Source organism: Nannobrachium achirus (genome assembly GCF_963921795.1).
Source record: "Nannobrachium achirus genome assembly, chromosome: 10".
Classification (NCBI taxonomy): domain Eukaryota; kingdom Metazoa; phylum Chordata; class Actinopteri; order Myctophiformes; family Myctophidae; genus Nannobrachium; species Nannobrachium achirus.
The window spans coordinates 7421168-7434244 of record NC_137819.1 but is presented as its reverse complement, the minus strand read 5'-3'; the positions used below and the strand labels follow the sequence as shown (position 1 = coordinate 7434244).

Sequence of the window (13077 nt, the reverse complement as noted above, 5' to 3'; positions counted from 1 at the left end):
TATTATATGTTTACTTAGCCAAGCTGGCGGCAGAGGGCAGCCTTATGCAAACAATGGATGTGAAATGGCCCTCCCCTATTTCCGTTGTTCAGAGCATAGACGTGCATAATCTAGATCAGGTCCACAGAGAACAGCCAGGAAGTGAATTGGACATCATTGATGTTTACGTGTGGTGGAGATTTGAAAGCAGCATTACGGGAGATGTTTTTACTGTACACACCCGCGCAACCCCTCATCAGCTTACAGTCATCAAACAAGGTAAAAGAACGAGCGTTCGTATTGGCTTTGAGCCGCGTTCAGAATTGGGACGAGCGTTAACTTTCGAAGCGGTAAAATAGTTAATATTTAAACTAACATAAAAGCTAAAATTGGAATGATACAGAAAAGATTAGCATGGTTCAATGAAGAGATGGACGTGCTAATCTCCTCTGAATCATTCTAATTTGACTAATGTCAATTGTCAACAGCATTATAAGAATAGTTACTAATCTGTCTGTATTAATCCAATTTGGGAAATGTCAACATTATTGAACATAATTATGTTCAATTTCTATACAATAATGTGAGCATTATATAATTGGAACATTACATAGAAGATTAGCATGGCCAGCTCCCAGTACATGCCAATGTACCAGACGACGCACCCAAGCCTAACTGGCGCCATGATACTCATCCGCTGAGTTGGCGGTGTCCGGGATCTATCTATCTATCCCACGGACTCGTGCTCCAAAGGCAAGAGCTCTACTGACTGAGCTACCTGGACACATCACTGGTGTGATGAGGGAATTGAATTAGTATGTGTGTCTGATATGTTACATTTATTTGTGTTCATATATCCATAGGCGCAGTGGGCGTGTCCATCACTGTCGTATTCAATCTGGTCCAGAGGGCTACAACTTAACGTCTCAACGCCACTTCTCAGACATCTACACTCTGATCCAGCATTATCAAGACATCCCCATGGTGTACCCAGAGTTCCAACTGTGTCTCACAGATGCCATGCCTCAGCCTGACCCACACCTGAAAGAGGGGTAAGTCAAACAGTAGTTAACCGCACGCACAGGCCATGGTGAGTCCGGCTTTGTCGAGCTTCTACAGTATACGGTCGCTTCACCCATTTTTTACTCTGTAAAGCTGCTATGTGACATTAAAGCTGACTCTGATTCTGGTTTGACAGTTGGTTCTACAGTGACCTGAGCAGAGGCCAGGCGGAGGAATACCTGATGACAATCCCCAGAGATGGAGCTTTCCTCATCAGACAGAAAGAGGGAGAGCCAGTCTCCTTCGCCATCACCTTCAGGTACAGTCAGTAAGGCCTCCACATGTGGCGAGGTTAAAAAGTATTAAAAATAGAAGTTGCCAACAACGCCACCTGGAGGTTATGAGCCCAGGAACTCACTTAAAATCTCAATAATTTACAAAAGGCAAACAGGTTCTTTAAAACAGGGTTGAGCAGAGTTAAAAACAACAAACCAAGGCTTACAAAATACAAGGTTTATTACAACAAATCACAAGTGTATTAAAACAATGAACCAGCTTCTTGACTTCCCATTAGTGTAAAATCCCATGTAGTGCGTTTAAAAAGGCAACAGTCCTTCAGTCTCCCCCAGACTCTCAACAGGTCTCCTTTATGGGGTCAAACAAAAATAATCCAAATCAGTTTACACCGTTTTACAAATTATACACACCATCCACAATCACTGCACACAAATAATAAGAACTCAAGTAGTTTTAAAAAGTAAAAGTAATAAAAACATGCAATGATCTATAAAAACGTGCAAATCAAAGTTAAGACAGTGTTTCGATGACTTGATTAAATGTCCCAAATGGAGCCCTTTCAGTGAGCAATACCACTAACTAGAAGAAGTGCTCTTCCGAGCACATGTCTCCACCAGGCCACGCGTCCTGGTGGTGCTATAATAGGCAAATGTAAAAAGGGTGGCATGTGTTCTTCACCAATCTTAGACCTTTCATGGCGCCACCATGAGGCTGATTTGAACATTTTGTAGTGTAATTTCTTCCTTGGCCTTTTGCGAATGTGCGTGCACAATTTCATTACAATTGCACGCTGTGTTTGATTTGAGGCATTTTGTTCGAAACGGATCAATCCTGCAAAGTTTGGAGGCCAATCTTAGCCAATCAGGATGGAATGTTAAATATGGGTCAGATCCGTCTTGATCATATGACTGTAGAGATACTGTGTACTGATTTGTGTTAATTGTGGGTAAAATCTGAAGGAGTAATATCTAAAAATGTGTCTTACATAAGTCGGTCTCCTGGTGGCGCTATATAAAAGGCTGATGTGAAAAATGCAAGGAAATGTTTTTTCCTTGGCCTATAGGGAGTGCGCTTACAAAGTTTGAAACTGATCGGTGGAGTTATAGGTAAAACCACAAATTGGCCTGCCACCATGAGGCTGATTTCCGAAATTTGATGTGGCATTTCTTCCTCGTCCTAGTGGGAACGTGTGTGTGCGATTGCGTGATAATTGCACTCTGCGTTTGTGATTTGAGGCATTGTGTCCAAAATGGACCAATCTTACAAACTTTGAAAGCCAATATCAGCCAATCAGGATGGAATATGGACAATCAGACAGATCTGTGTCGATCAAATGACTGTAGAGATACTGTCTACCGATTTGCGTGATTTTTGGACAAAATCTGTAGGAGTAGTGTACAGAAATGTGTTTTGCAAACATCGGCCTCATGGTGGCGCTAGAACAGGGCCATCTGAAAAATGTGGGCCAGAGGTTCTGAATTGGCATCCAGGGAGTGTGTGTGCTCATTTTGGCAGCGACCGGGCCAACGGCGCCGGAGATTAGCAGTACATCAACTTGGAGGACGGACGGACGGACGCACGGACGCACGCACGGACAGGGGCGAAAACATACTCTCCCTCAGCCTTCGGCTGGTGGAGACAATTAAAAGGATAACACTAAAATGACAAAAATTACTAAAAACAGCACAGCAAGCACCGAATGTAGATTGCAGAGTCATAGAGGGGCACTTAGCTCGTAAGAGGGGCAAGTCTTGACTTGGCCCCTCTGCTGAGTTGATTTGGCTTCCCCTCTTTCACTCTGGTCGCCCATCCTGGGGAAATGGCACCACCGCTGCCGTCTTTTTAAAATATATATATTTTTCAACAGGATTTAAAATGAGCTAAATCTGGGAAAAATATTAAACCCTAGTCTGTGATGAATCTGATGATGATCCAGCCAGGGACTGTGAATAGAACTTTCTGTTAGTAAAATCCATCAAAAGTACTGTACAACACAACGGAAAACTATTGCGACGTGACCGCAAGTTAACTTGTGGTTATAACGACACGTTGAGGGACAGTTGTTTACTAAATGGTTTTTGGATGTCAATGTGCCTGTTTTCAGCTGTTTTTTTGTGTCATGACTCCATGGTTTTCGCCCGAACCCGAAATGCTTCTATAGTTTAGCTTTTAATTTAGCTGGTGGTGGATAAAGCTTTCCCTCCTCTTTCTGCTGCCGTGCTGCGGGTGTTGTGTTGTAACTTGATCTGACATAATCGCTGTGTGCTATATGGGTAGCGGGGGTGGGCCATGGGGCGGGTGCACAGATCGGTGAACCAATAGGATATCCCGGTTGTTTTCAGCAGATAATTTGAATCCGCCCCTCTAGACCAAAATCAGCCTGCCATAGGGCAGGCTAGTGGTATATATTATTATGCCATAATGCATTCAACCCTGAGAACCTTTTGAGTCAGTAGATGACACACATTGACAGTGTGTGTAGCTCATAGAACTATAACCCTCTTAATTGATATGGATCTCCTCCCACTACAAAGCTGAACTCTTCTAATACGATCCCTCAGGTCTTCTAGTGCTGACCTGCTCGAAGTGCCTAGAATGACATACAACAAAATACAGTGAAACAGCATTCTGCTTCTACGGGCTGGCGGCTTATAATACTGTGTAAGACTCTGTGGACAGCTCTAACGCACAGCTCATTACCTATGTCCGCCAGGCCGAAAAGGCATGTCCGAGCCCGAGACTATGATTTCGCCCCTGTCCATCCATCTGTCAGTTCGTCAGTCCATCAGTGTGTGTGTCCTTCTGTCTGTTTGTGGACAGCTAATCTCCGGCACAGATGGCAGCAAAACCGTGCAAACACACTCCCTGGGTGGCAGAGCTGAACCTCTGCCCCCAATTTTTCACATGGGCCTGTTATAGCGCCACCAGGAGGTGGATTTGTGCAAAACACATTTTTGGTCATTGCTCCTACAGATTTTTTATAAAAATCATACAAATCTGTACACAGTATCTCTATAGTCATTAAACAAAACGGGTCTGTCCGATTTTTCATATTGCCCTTCATTTTTCAGATCTTCTTTTAGTCCAGTCATTTTAGGGTTAGACCTAGAACAAATTGCAATAGTAGCAAACTCAACTGATTTTGTATCCTCATTATGTCCTTAGTGAGGGAAAAAAAGTCCCAAGGAATCCCACCGGGGCAAAGTTTTGAAAACGACCTATCTACCTTCACTTACTATACACTACAATATAAAGGAAAAAATTACTGGAAAAAAATCTGCTTTAAGTGGGATATGAGGGGTCAAACTAGGGCTTTTTAATTATTCTGAATCCATTGCAAGCATTTGTTTTGCATGAAAAACATTCCTTGGGCTAAAAACGGACCCCAAAAGACTGAAAATTGATGAAAATTGATGAAAATTCACATTTGAGTGGCCATTTCTGGCCCAAGGAATGTTTTTCGTGCAAAACAAATGATTGCAATGGATTCAGAATAATTAAAAACCCCTAGTTTGACCCCTCATATCCCACTTAAAGCAGATTTTTTTTCAGTATTTTTTTCCTTTATATTGTAGTGTATAGTAAGTGAAGGTAGATAGGTCGTTTTCAAAACTTTGCCCCGGTGGGATTCCTTGGGACTTTTTTTTCCCTCACTAAGGACATATTGAGGATACAAAATCAGTTGAGTTTGCTACTATTGCAATTTGTTCCAGGTTTGGCCTAATTTTGGCCTAAAATGACTGGACTATTTTTATAGTGCCACCAGGAGGCCAACTTATGTAAAACACATTCTTTGCTATTACTCCATCAGATTTTCCCCAACAATCACGCAAATCACTACACAGAATCTCTATAGTCATGTGATCAAGATGTCTGATATATCACACATATTCCCACTGGGTCAAAGAACACATGCCACCCTTTTCACATTGGCCTATTATAGCGCCACCAATACACCTGACCTGGCGGAGACCTGTGCTCGGAAGTGCATTGTTTCTAGTTATTATTATTTTTTGCATCGTATTGAAGCTTTGAATTCATGGTGATTTTTCTTGTTTTTGTTACATTCCTAAAAATGTTTCCTCACTCACTTGTCCCTCAGAGGAGAAGCTAAGGTGAAACACTGTCGCATCCAGAAAGAGGACACCATTTACCGCCTGGGCTCCACCATGGAGTTTGACAGCCTGGTGGAGCTGGTCAACTATTTCAGGAAAAAGCCACTGTACCGCAAAACCAAACTACGTTACCCAGTCACCCCTGAGCTGGTGGAGCGCTTCAGCAAGGTGAGAGAGCATGCAGGTGTGCAGGGAGGGAAGACACTCAGACACGCCCACTAACTAACTGCTTGTATAACTCTGTCTCTGTAGGAGAAGGAATGTGCTTCTCTCTATGGCGACAACTTATATGTGGACCCCAATGAGACCAAGGCTGATCCATCCATGGTATGTACACAACAGTGACTGCTTATTAATTATGTGTATGTATTCTCCTCTATTCTTTTTCCTTAATGATAGATGGTGTGTGTGTGTGTGTGTGTGTGTGTGTGTGTGTGTGTGTGTGTGTGTGTGTGTGTGTGTGTGTGTGTGTGTGTGTGTGTGTGTGTGTGTGGGTGCGTGCGTGCGTGCGTGCGTGTGTTTGCGTTCTAGACTCCAAATACTTTCAGAGCCCTGTACTCCTACCAGGCCAAGAATCCAGATGAGCTCAGCTTCAGTGTAGGAGATCTGATACACAACATGTCCAAAGACACTGGATTTGAAGGATGGTGAGGCCATCCTACACATGACACAGTATAGCACTGTATTCCAGTATAAGTACCAAAACTTTTTTATAGATCTTTGCTGACCATGTCATCATGATGCTTGACTGTTGTACACGGCTGTTTATTCTGCAGTGATGCTCGACCTCTTGAGTTAGTTGCCTGCGTCTTGTGACAGTTGTGTATAACGTGACTACAGGCGATAACAACAGTTCAGATGTTCCATTAACCATGATAGTTTGTTATCATTGAGCCAGGTGCAGATCATATTGAGTTCAGAGCTAAATGCCTTTTCAACCTGCAATTTGTCCCTGTCATAGGAGAGCCGAGTATCCGCGAACAGGAACAGATTGTGAGCTTGTAGATCAGCTATTCTCGGTTATCAGTCATTTTAAGATAAAAGTGTATTTGAAGTGATCAACCAGCATTATAATGTTTAGAAACATCTTCCATAAACATGAATGGTTTCAGAAATGTCATAAAAAGCAAAGGTTAACCCCTCAGATCTGTGATTTCTGTTTGGCTGTTGAACAGCAGCAACATAGGTTTGGAATGATAATACCTAAACATCACCATTAAACTTTCAGTCATGATATTATGGGTGTGTTCGGAAATGCTCACTCAACGCACTGGTGTGCCATGTTGTCGTTTGTTTATTCAGTGCACTCAGTGTGGTATCGTTCGAATATCCAGTGCGCTGCTCCCCCCCCCCCCCCCCCCCCAATTGGAGTAGGAATAACAAAATGCACTATTTGCGTCTTGATTGGTCCTTTGGGCTTTATTGTTACACACACATCAACAGTAAACTAACAGCAGGTAGGCCACTGTTATGAATTAAATTACCTTTCAATAGCAACGTTACGTTAGTAACTGCTGCTTTTCAGAAGGTTCTCCTTCAGAGTTCAGAGTGAAAAAGCACACCACTACCTCTTAACTGGTCGTTCGTAAATAAGCCACACTGAATGCACTCACTACACTGGGCACACATTTCCGAACGCACCCTTTATTTTGCTTTATTCCATTCACACGCCTCTCTACTCTCCTACTCTCTGCAGGTGGAAAGGGGACTGTCACGGAAAGCTGCAGCGTTTTTTCCCATCGGCCTACGCACAGAAGGTATACATTAGAACTTTTCATTTTCTTTTTTTAATTATTCAATTTCTTTTTAAGCAACCTTCATTTGATGTAATGTGTGCTGTGTGGTGCAACAGGAACAGGACAACCCCTTGGGTACGCGCTGCAAAGGTGTGGTCGACATCACAAAGTGCAAGGTCCAGAGCGATAAGCAAGGTAATACATCAGTACATCCACATCAATACATCAAATGGAAAGAAATAGTAGGCAAATCTAAGAAAACAGGCAGACCGAGCACTTATTCAGTAAACTTAATCACAAATTATAATGTAAAAATGTAAAATGCGATCCAAATTACTTGTGGTCATTGTGGTTATTTCTTCAGCTTCAAAGTTAGTATTTTTTTATTGGATTGTGTTTACACAACGTCCTGAGACCAACCAAACCGCTGTTTTGACCTCACAGGCACCCTTACTTGTCAAACCGACCCCTCCCTCCCCTCCCTTTCTAGCCTCTCCTCTCCCTGCTCTGGTGCAGAGCAGAAGTCGTTTGACAAGTAAGGGTGCCTGTGAGGTCAAAACAGCGGTTTGGTTGGTCTCAGGACGTTGTGTAAACACAATCAAATAAAAAAATACTAACTTTGAAGCTGAAGAAATAACCGCACTAGTATAAAGTCTATCTACTCTGTTAGTTATGAGAGGGCCCGCAAAATCTAGCAACAAGGGCAGCCAAAATCTAGCAACAGGGGCAGCTATGAAAAAAATCGACTAAAGCAGGTATAAAGGGGTATGATAAAAGACAGATTTAACCCTATACTATGTGTTTTGGTCTGGATAAAACCAGACGCTCCAAACCTTCAGAGTATGACTCTCTCCTTGCCAGTATCTCTCAGTAACATGGCATGATTCATAGCAGCCCGTGGTTTATGGGGAATAGCAATGATTGCTTTATTTTTTGTGTAACCACTCAAACGCACACTGCGCCGTCACCATAGAGAGTTTAGGTTTAAATGAATATATTTCATTTGTGATGATGGCTGGTGTGGTGTCAACTCAACTCATGTAGGCTGCGAGCTTACTTTACGGAATAAATGGTAATGGTTCCACAGTGAACCAAAATGCTGCTGGGCTTGCGTGTGTGCGTGCGTGTGTGGTCTGTGTGGGACGCGGACATGGGAGTGAACTTGAAGCGTGCAAAGTAAACTCTTCTATTGGCTTTTCTTTTGTTGTTAGGTCGTATTCGGGTTGTTCTAGACATAAAATCGGGGCGCTACGGGAATAATTAAGGGCGTGTTATTTAAATTCACCCGGCATGCTGGGATCATATGTACGCCAGGTAGCATTATTTCATAAATGCCACTGCAACGTTGGCCCACACAAATTTGAGAAAGAAAATAGGCTGCTTTTTACACTCCATTGATAAATGAGGGCCTTTAGTTTTTAAAAGTGGACATATTTGCTTTTCCTCAATTCATTCCTTCCTTCCTTCCTTCCTTCCTTCTCTCTCCAGTGAAGAACGGGAAGGATCATGTGATGACTCTGCAGGACTTGAAGAATAACAGTCTGCAGTTTGACTTGGCAGCAGACTCAGTGGAGGAGCTTTATGAATGGTACAATGCGGCCTGGTCCCATTCTGATGACTTTCAGATCAACCAGCAGTTACCACACAAACCAGAGGCTAGTATTTTATTTTACACCATGCACAAATACACCCATGTACTGACGTCCACAATCACAACACCAGAGGGAGCTCCTCTAATGACGTTCAACCCAGATGTGGCTCAAACAAGGGGTTAAATTTGTTCTACTGCTATGCCACACACATGTGAAATGCCCTACTGTACCAACGGTCTTAAAAAAAAGTCTCTCTCCTTCAAAACCGCTCTAAAAGAGCACTTACTGGTGGCTGCAATTCTGAACTGGCCCCTGTAAGAAATCAAAGCCTATACCACCCCCTGACTGAAATGTACTTTCCTGTGGTTGTTTTTGCAAACTGTTAATAAAGTAATCAATCCATCAATCCATCAAGTAGCAAGTCTGTTTGATGACATAATGTATCATTAGGGGGAAAGATTGACATAATTGGCATAAATGTAAGGCGCTGTAAAGTAATGTAATTCAGGGGTGCTGTGGATGAAAAATAGGGGGGGCACTATATGCAAAAGGTTTAATCATAAATTGCAGAAACATGATTTTACCGATCTTCACCAGATTAGGTACACATGATCTCGGGAGCGATGTGACAGTGAGTGTAAAACGGGTTACAGATATACAGTAATGCATACACAACTAGAATGAGGGGCTTATTTTAACAAACAAATATGACAATCAACTGAAGTATATTTTAGACTATGAGTTTAACTATTTCTCAACCGTGTTGCTTGGAGAGAAGATAAGCAGAGAGGCAGGCAATTGCAGGCAGGCAGGAACGCAGACGGAGCAGAGATGGTTCAGAGTTTCCAGCCAGGTTTGTTTATTGTAGGATGCGTGAAGCCATGGTACAGAGCCAACCATCGGCCCTTCGGCGTCCGGCGGAGAAGACCCCAAATACATTATTTTGCTCAGTCTTTATACATTTCTAAGACACATTCTGTCGTTCTATTGGTCCAGACCTCCAGACATGTTGATTAGATTGGCATCTCCTCAATACACTTGTGGCCTTGTGGCAGATGGCCCTGTTGACTGTAAACAACCTATCAATAGCTAATCAGAGCAGGTGACATTCTACAGTACAGAAAGACAGGGACCTGTGACTTTGCCCCACCCAGGAGCCCTGGGGGGTGAATGTAAATAAGCTCCCTTTGTTGCAGCAAGAGACAGACCTGATTGAGTTAACCAGCCTCCTGTTTCACTGCTGACAAATGTACAGATACAGTACACAATATGTGAATATGGTTTCATAATATACGACACAACCTCACATTTTAACATGTTTAGGGGCCACTATTGACAGGGTGCCACAGATGCGAGAAGTTTAACCATAAACGCTTCTACTTTTCCTTGCAGATTCCTCTGGTCCCGACAACTGTGGCCAAAACTTGCACCGTAACGTATTCATATCGTATCTGTAATGTAAACTGTAATTCATGTTGTACATTAATTGGTCATCTGTTATTGATTCCAATGTAGTGATCCTGTTCACAGTTTTTTGTTTTGTGTATTCCTATTCTTATTTAAATATCATGTTTTCCTTTCAACAGAACAAAGGAAAATCAAGTTTGAAGGAAAAGTTTAGTCGACTTAAAGGTAGTGTCAGACGAAGTCATGGCAGTGTTGAGGTGATTTAGTTTTTATTGAGCTGCTTTTTATTTCCTCATTGCATGTTGCTAGTATGCAGTATATCTTTCTCTATGCAGTTTCATGCAGCTGTCAGAGCTGTTTTAATTACAGGAAGTGATTGCTTTTGTTCTCTCCAATTTCAGACCGTTTCCAGTGATATGTCGGGTCTGGCGGTCTATTGTCAGTCCCGGGGATCCAAGGGATTGGATTGGGAGAAATTTGGTAAAGCACACGCAAGCATGCACACACACACACACACACACACACACACACACACACACACACACACACACACACACACACACACACACACACACACACACACACACAAAGCAGACTTACTATAAGAAAGGACAGCACAATGTATTACATCATAGGTATGCCGACGAACTAAACCGAACCTTAACTATAACCCTAACCTCAGTAAAAATATGCCTAAACCTAACCCTAGCCTCAGTAACCGTGACGTGGGTGATTATCTATCCTGCCGACGCTGGTGAGTATCTAACCTGCCGACGCGGGTGATTATCTAACCTGCCGACGCGGGTGATTATCTAACCTGCCGACGCTACTTGGAACAACGGACCGGCGGAACAATGAGCGGACCCCCTAGGATGATAGGTAAACCAAGAACCTATCATCGGTCTAACAGTAGAATAACTAAGGTATCATTACTGTATAACACCCAATTAATTTTATTACTGCAATCTGATAAATATGATGATGGCATTCAATGGAAGGCTTTTTTTTGGTAAATAAAACACAAAATAGACATGACTTGAGCAATCTGAACCTGAGACAATGGCAGAAAATGAACTCTCAAAGCCATGACTCTGTGGCTTAACTTTTACTCAGTAGTGGAAAAGTAAAGGTTGCAATACTGCAATGAAGAGCTAGCCTACTCTGTTACAAGTAGAAGTCCTGTATTCAACATTTACTCGAGTAAAATAATAAGTATTGGTATCAAATGTATTGTTTTGGTATGAAAGCCAGCATTCTTAATCCTATATCATACAAAACAAACCGTGTGTAAATTGGTCCAGAACTCACGAGTTGGGTTGCTTTTCATGGGGAAATCTCGCTTTTGTGAACGACCATCATTTCGACCGGAGGGTTAGCGACTCACTCCACGGAGGTTAAGGTGAGGGTTAGAGTCGCGTGTCGAAAAGATGAGATGTAGTAACACCGACACGCTCCCGCTTTTCATGGCTCAATAAGTTTGGTTTATACTTCGATGTATGGCGGTATCACGCATCCAACATTGGCGATCTGCAAGCCCAGTTGTGTGCTTGTAAATCGCAGATACCGTCGTTCGTCGAAGCATAAATCAGTATAGACATAACAGGCATAGAAGGAGGAAGGGAAGCTCACCAGTTGTAATGAGCTGCAGCAGTCAGTGCAGTATAGGGTTGCCAACTCAAATAAGGGACACTTCGGCGGTCTGCCAAAAATGAGGGGGTTTTGGGGGGGTAAAAAACCCTGAAATGCATAGAAAACAGCATTTTGGCTATAACCCACAATACAAACACAACATGGCTTACATACCTGCATTAGGCTACTACATCACTACAGTTTTTGTTGTTCTGCTGTTATTTTATATATACCACTGCATTGTCTGGGCTCGCTTAGTTGGCAGACAAGATAGGCTACTGTAGTGCTCCCAGGAATACCATCCCATGGCTTATTTTCTGCTTGCTTGCCTGTCTTTTCTCCTTGTTGGTTATCATGGATTCATGTCTGTTTGTACACAATCTTATGTCACACGTGTTTTTAAGACATTAAATAATGTTCTGAGATGAGTACTGTCGCTCGCTCACACACAGGCAACTTGTGGACTGAACCTACAGCCTATGGGATTGATGACTGGTGTGTTCACTGTGTTGCCAAATTTTGCGAGAGGAATAAGCAACCAGATCTATGAAAACAAGGCTTAAATAAGTGAATATAGGCCACGTGAGGTCTTTAAACCTATATACGTTGGATATTTGAAAGTGGCCGAGCCGATCTATAAGCTCACCACCGCATCCACCATTATTTAGCCTACAAGCAACTTTCCATAAAAACAAGCTCAACGTGGCTTATAATAATCAGACATGGCAACACTCACCATGCGTTGTTCCTCCACTATGCAGTCAGTCAGTCACTGAGACTAGTAGGGTCTCATCTTGGTGCATCCAACGGTATGCAAGAATGAAGACCTATGCTTCACATGAGCGTCACATATTGTGAAAACAAATCCCCCCTATGTTTTTATTACATTTTTTGTGCCCCGGGCCACAAGTGGCCGCTAGAGTGCCAGAAATCTCTCTATAGACCTTCGCTCTAGTTTCCGTCGACACTGTCCCAAGTGCCTTGGGATTTCACTCCAGCCAATGCTATGTGGGACGAGAGGAGGAAGCTAGCTGACACGTAGCCAAAATGCTAACCCCTTTAGAAGCCCGATCTAAAGCTATTTCAGTCGCAAAAAACTTTCTCTTTGGGTCTGGGAACACAATCCGGAGAAAATCCTGTCTAAAGATGTGATTTATTATTGGAGTGGGCGGCGCGATGCGGCCGTTAGCGCGACTACGGCCCGTGTATGGCCGAGTGTTGGCCCGGACCATGGATGGACGTTTAGACCGGGGCTTCGTTGAGGCCTCCGATTAAATAATTAATTTTATTAAATATCCCGGACTACTTCGGGATAGGCAC

The 13077-nt window shown here is 42.9% G+C and overlaps 1 protein-coding gene across 1 annotated transcript in view; it reads left to right on the top strand.

Moving 5' to 3' along the window:
* Positions 1 to 13077, top strand: part of LOC308292378 (1-phosphatidylinositol 4,5-bisphosphate phosphodiesterase gamma-2-like) — a gene marked incomplete at both ends in the record, with an annotated part of 43463 nt that overhangs the window by 23427 nt on the left and 6959 nt on the right. The window contains 8 exons of the mRNA XM_080734691.1: positions 843 to 1031; positions 1178 to 1300; positions 5381 to 5561; positions 5646 to 5720; positions 5961 to 6040; positions 7090 to 7150; positions 7246 to 7324; positions 8618 to 8788. Of these exons, the coding sequence (XP_080590817.1) occupies positions 843 to 1031; positions 1178 to 1300; positions 5381 to 5561; positions 5646 to 5720; positions 5961 to 6040; positions 7090 to 7150; positions 7246 to 7324; positions 8618 to 8788 (959 nt within the window). The remainder of the gene's footprint in view (positions 1 to 842; positions 1032 to 1177; positions 1301 to 5380; positions 5562 to 5645; positions 5721 to 5960; positions 6041 to 7089; positions 7151 to 7245; positions 7325 to 8617; positions 8789 to 13077) is intronic.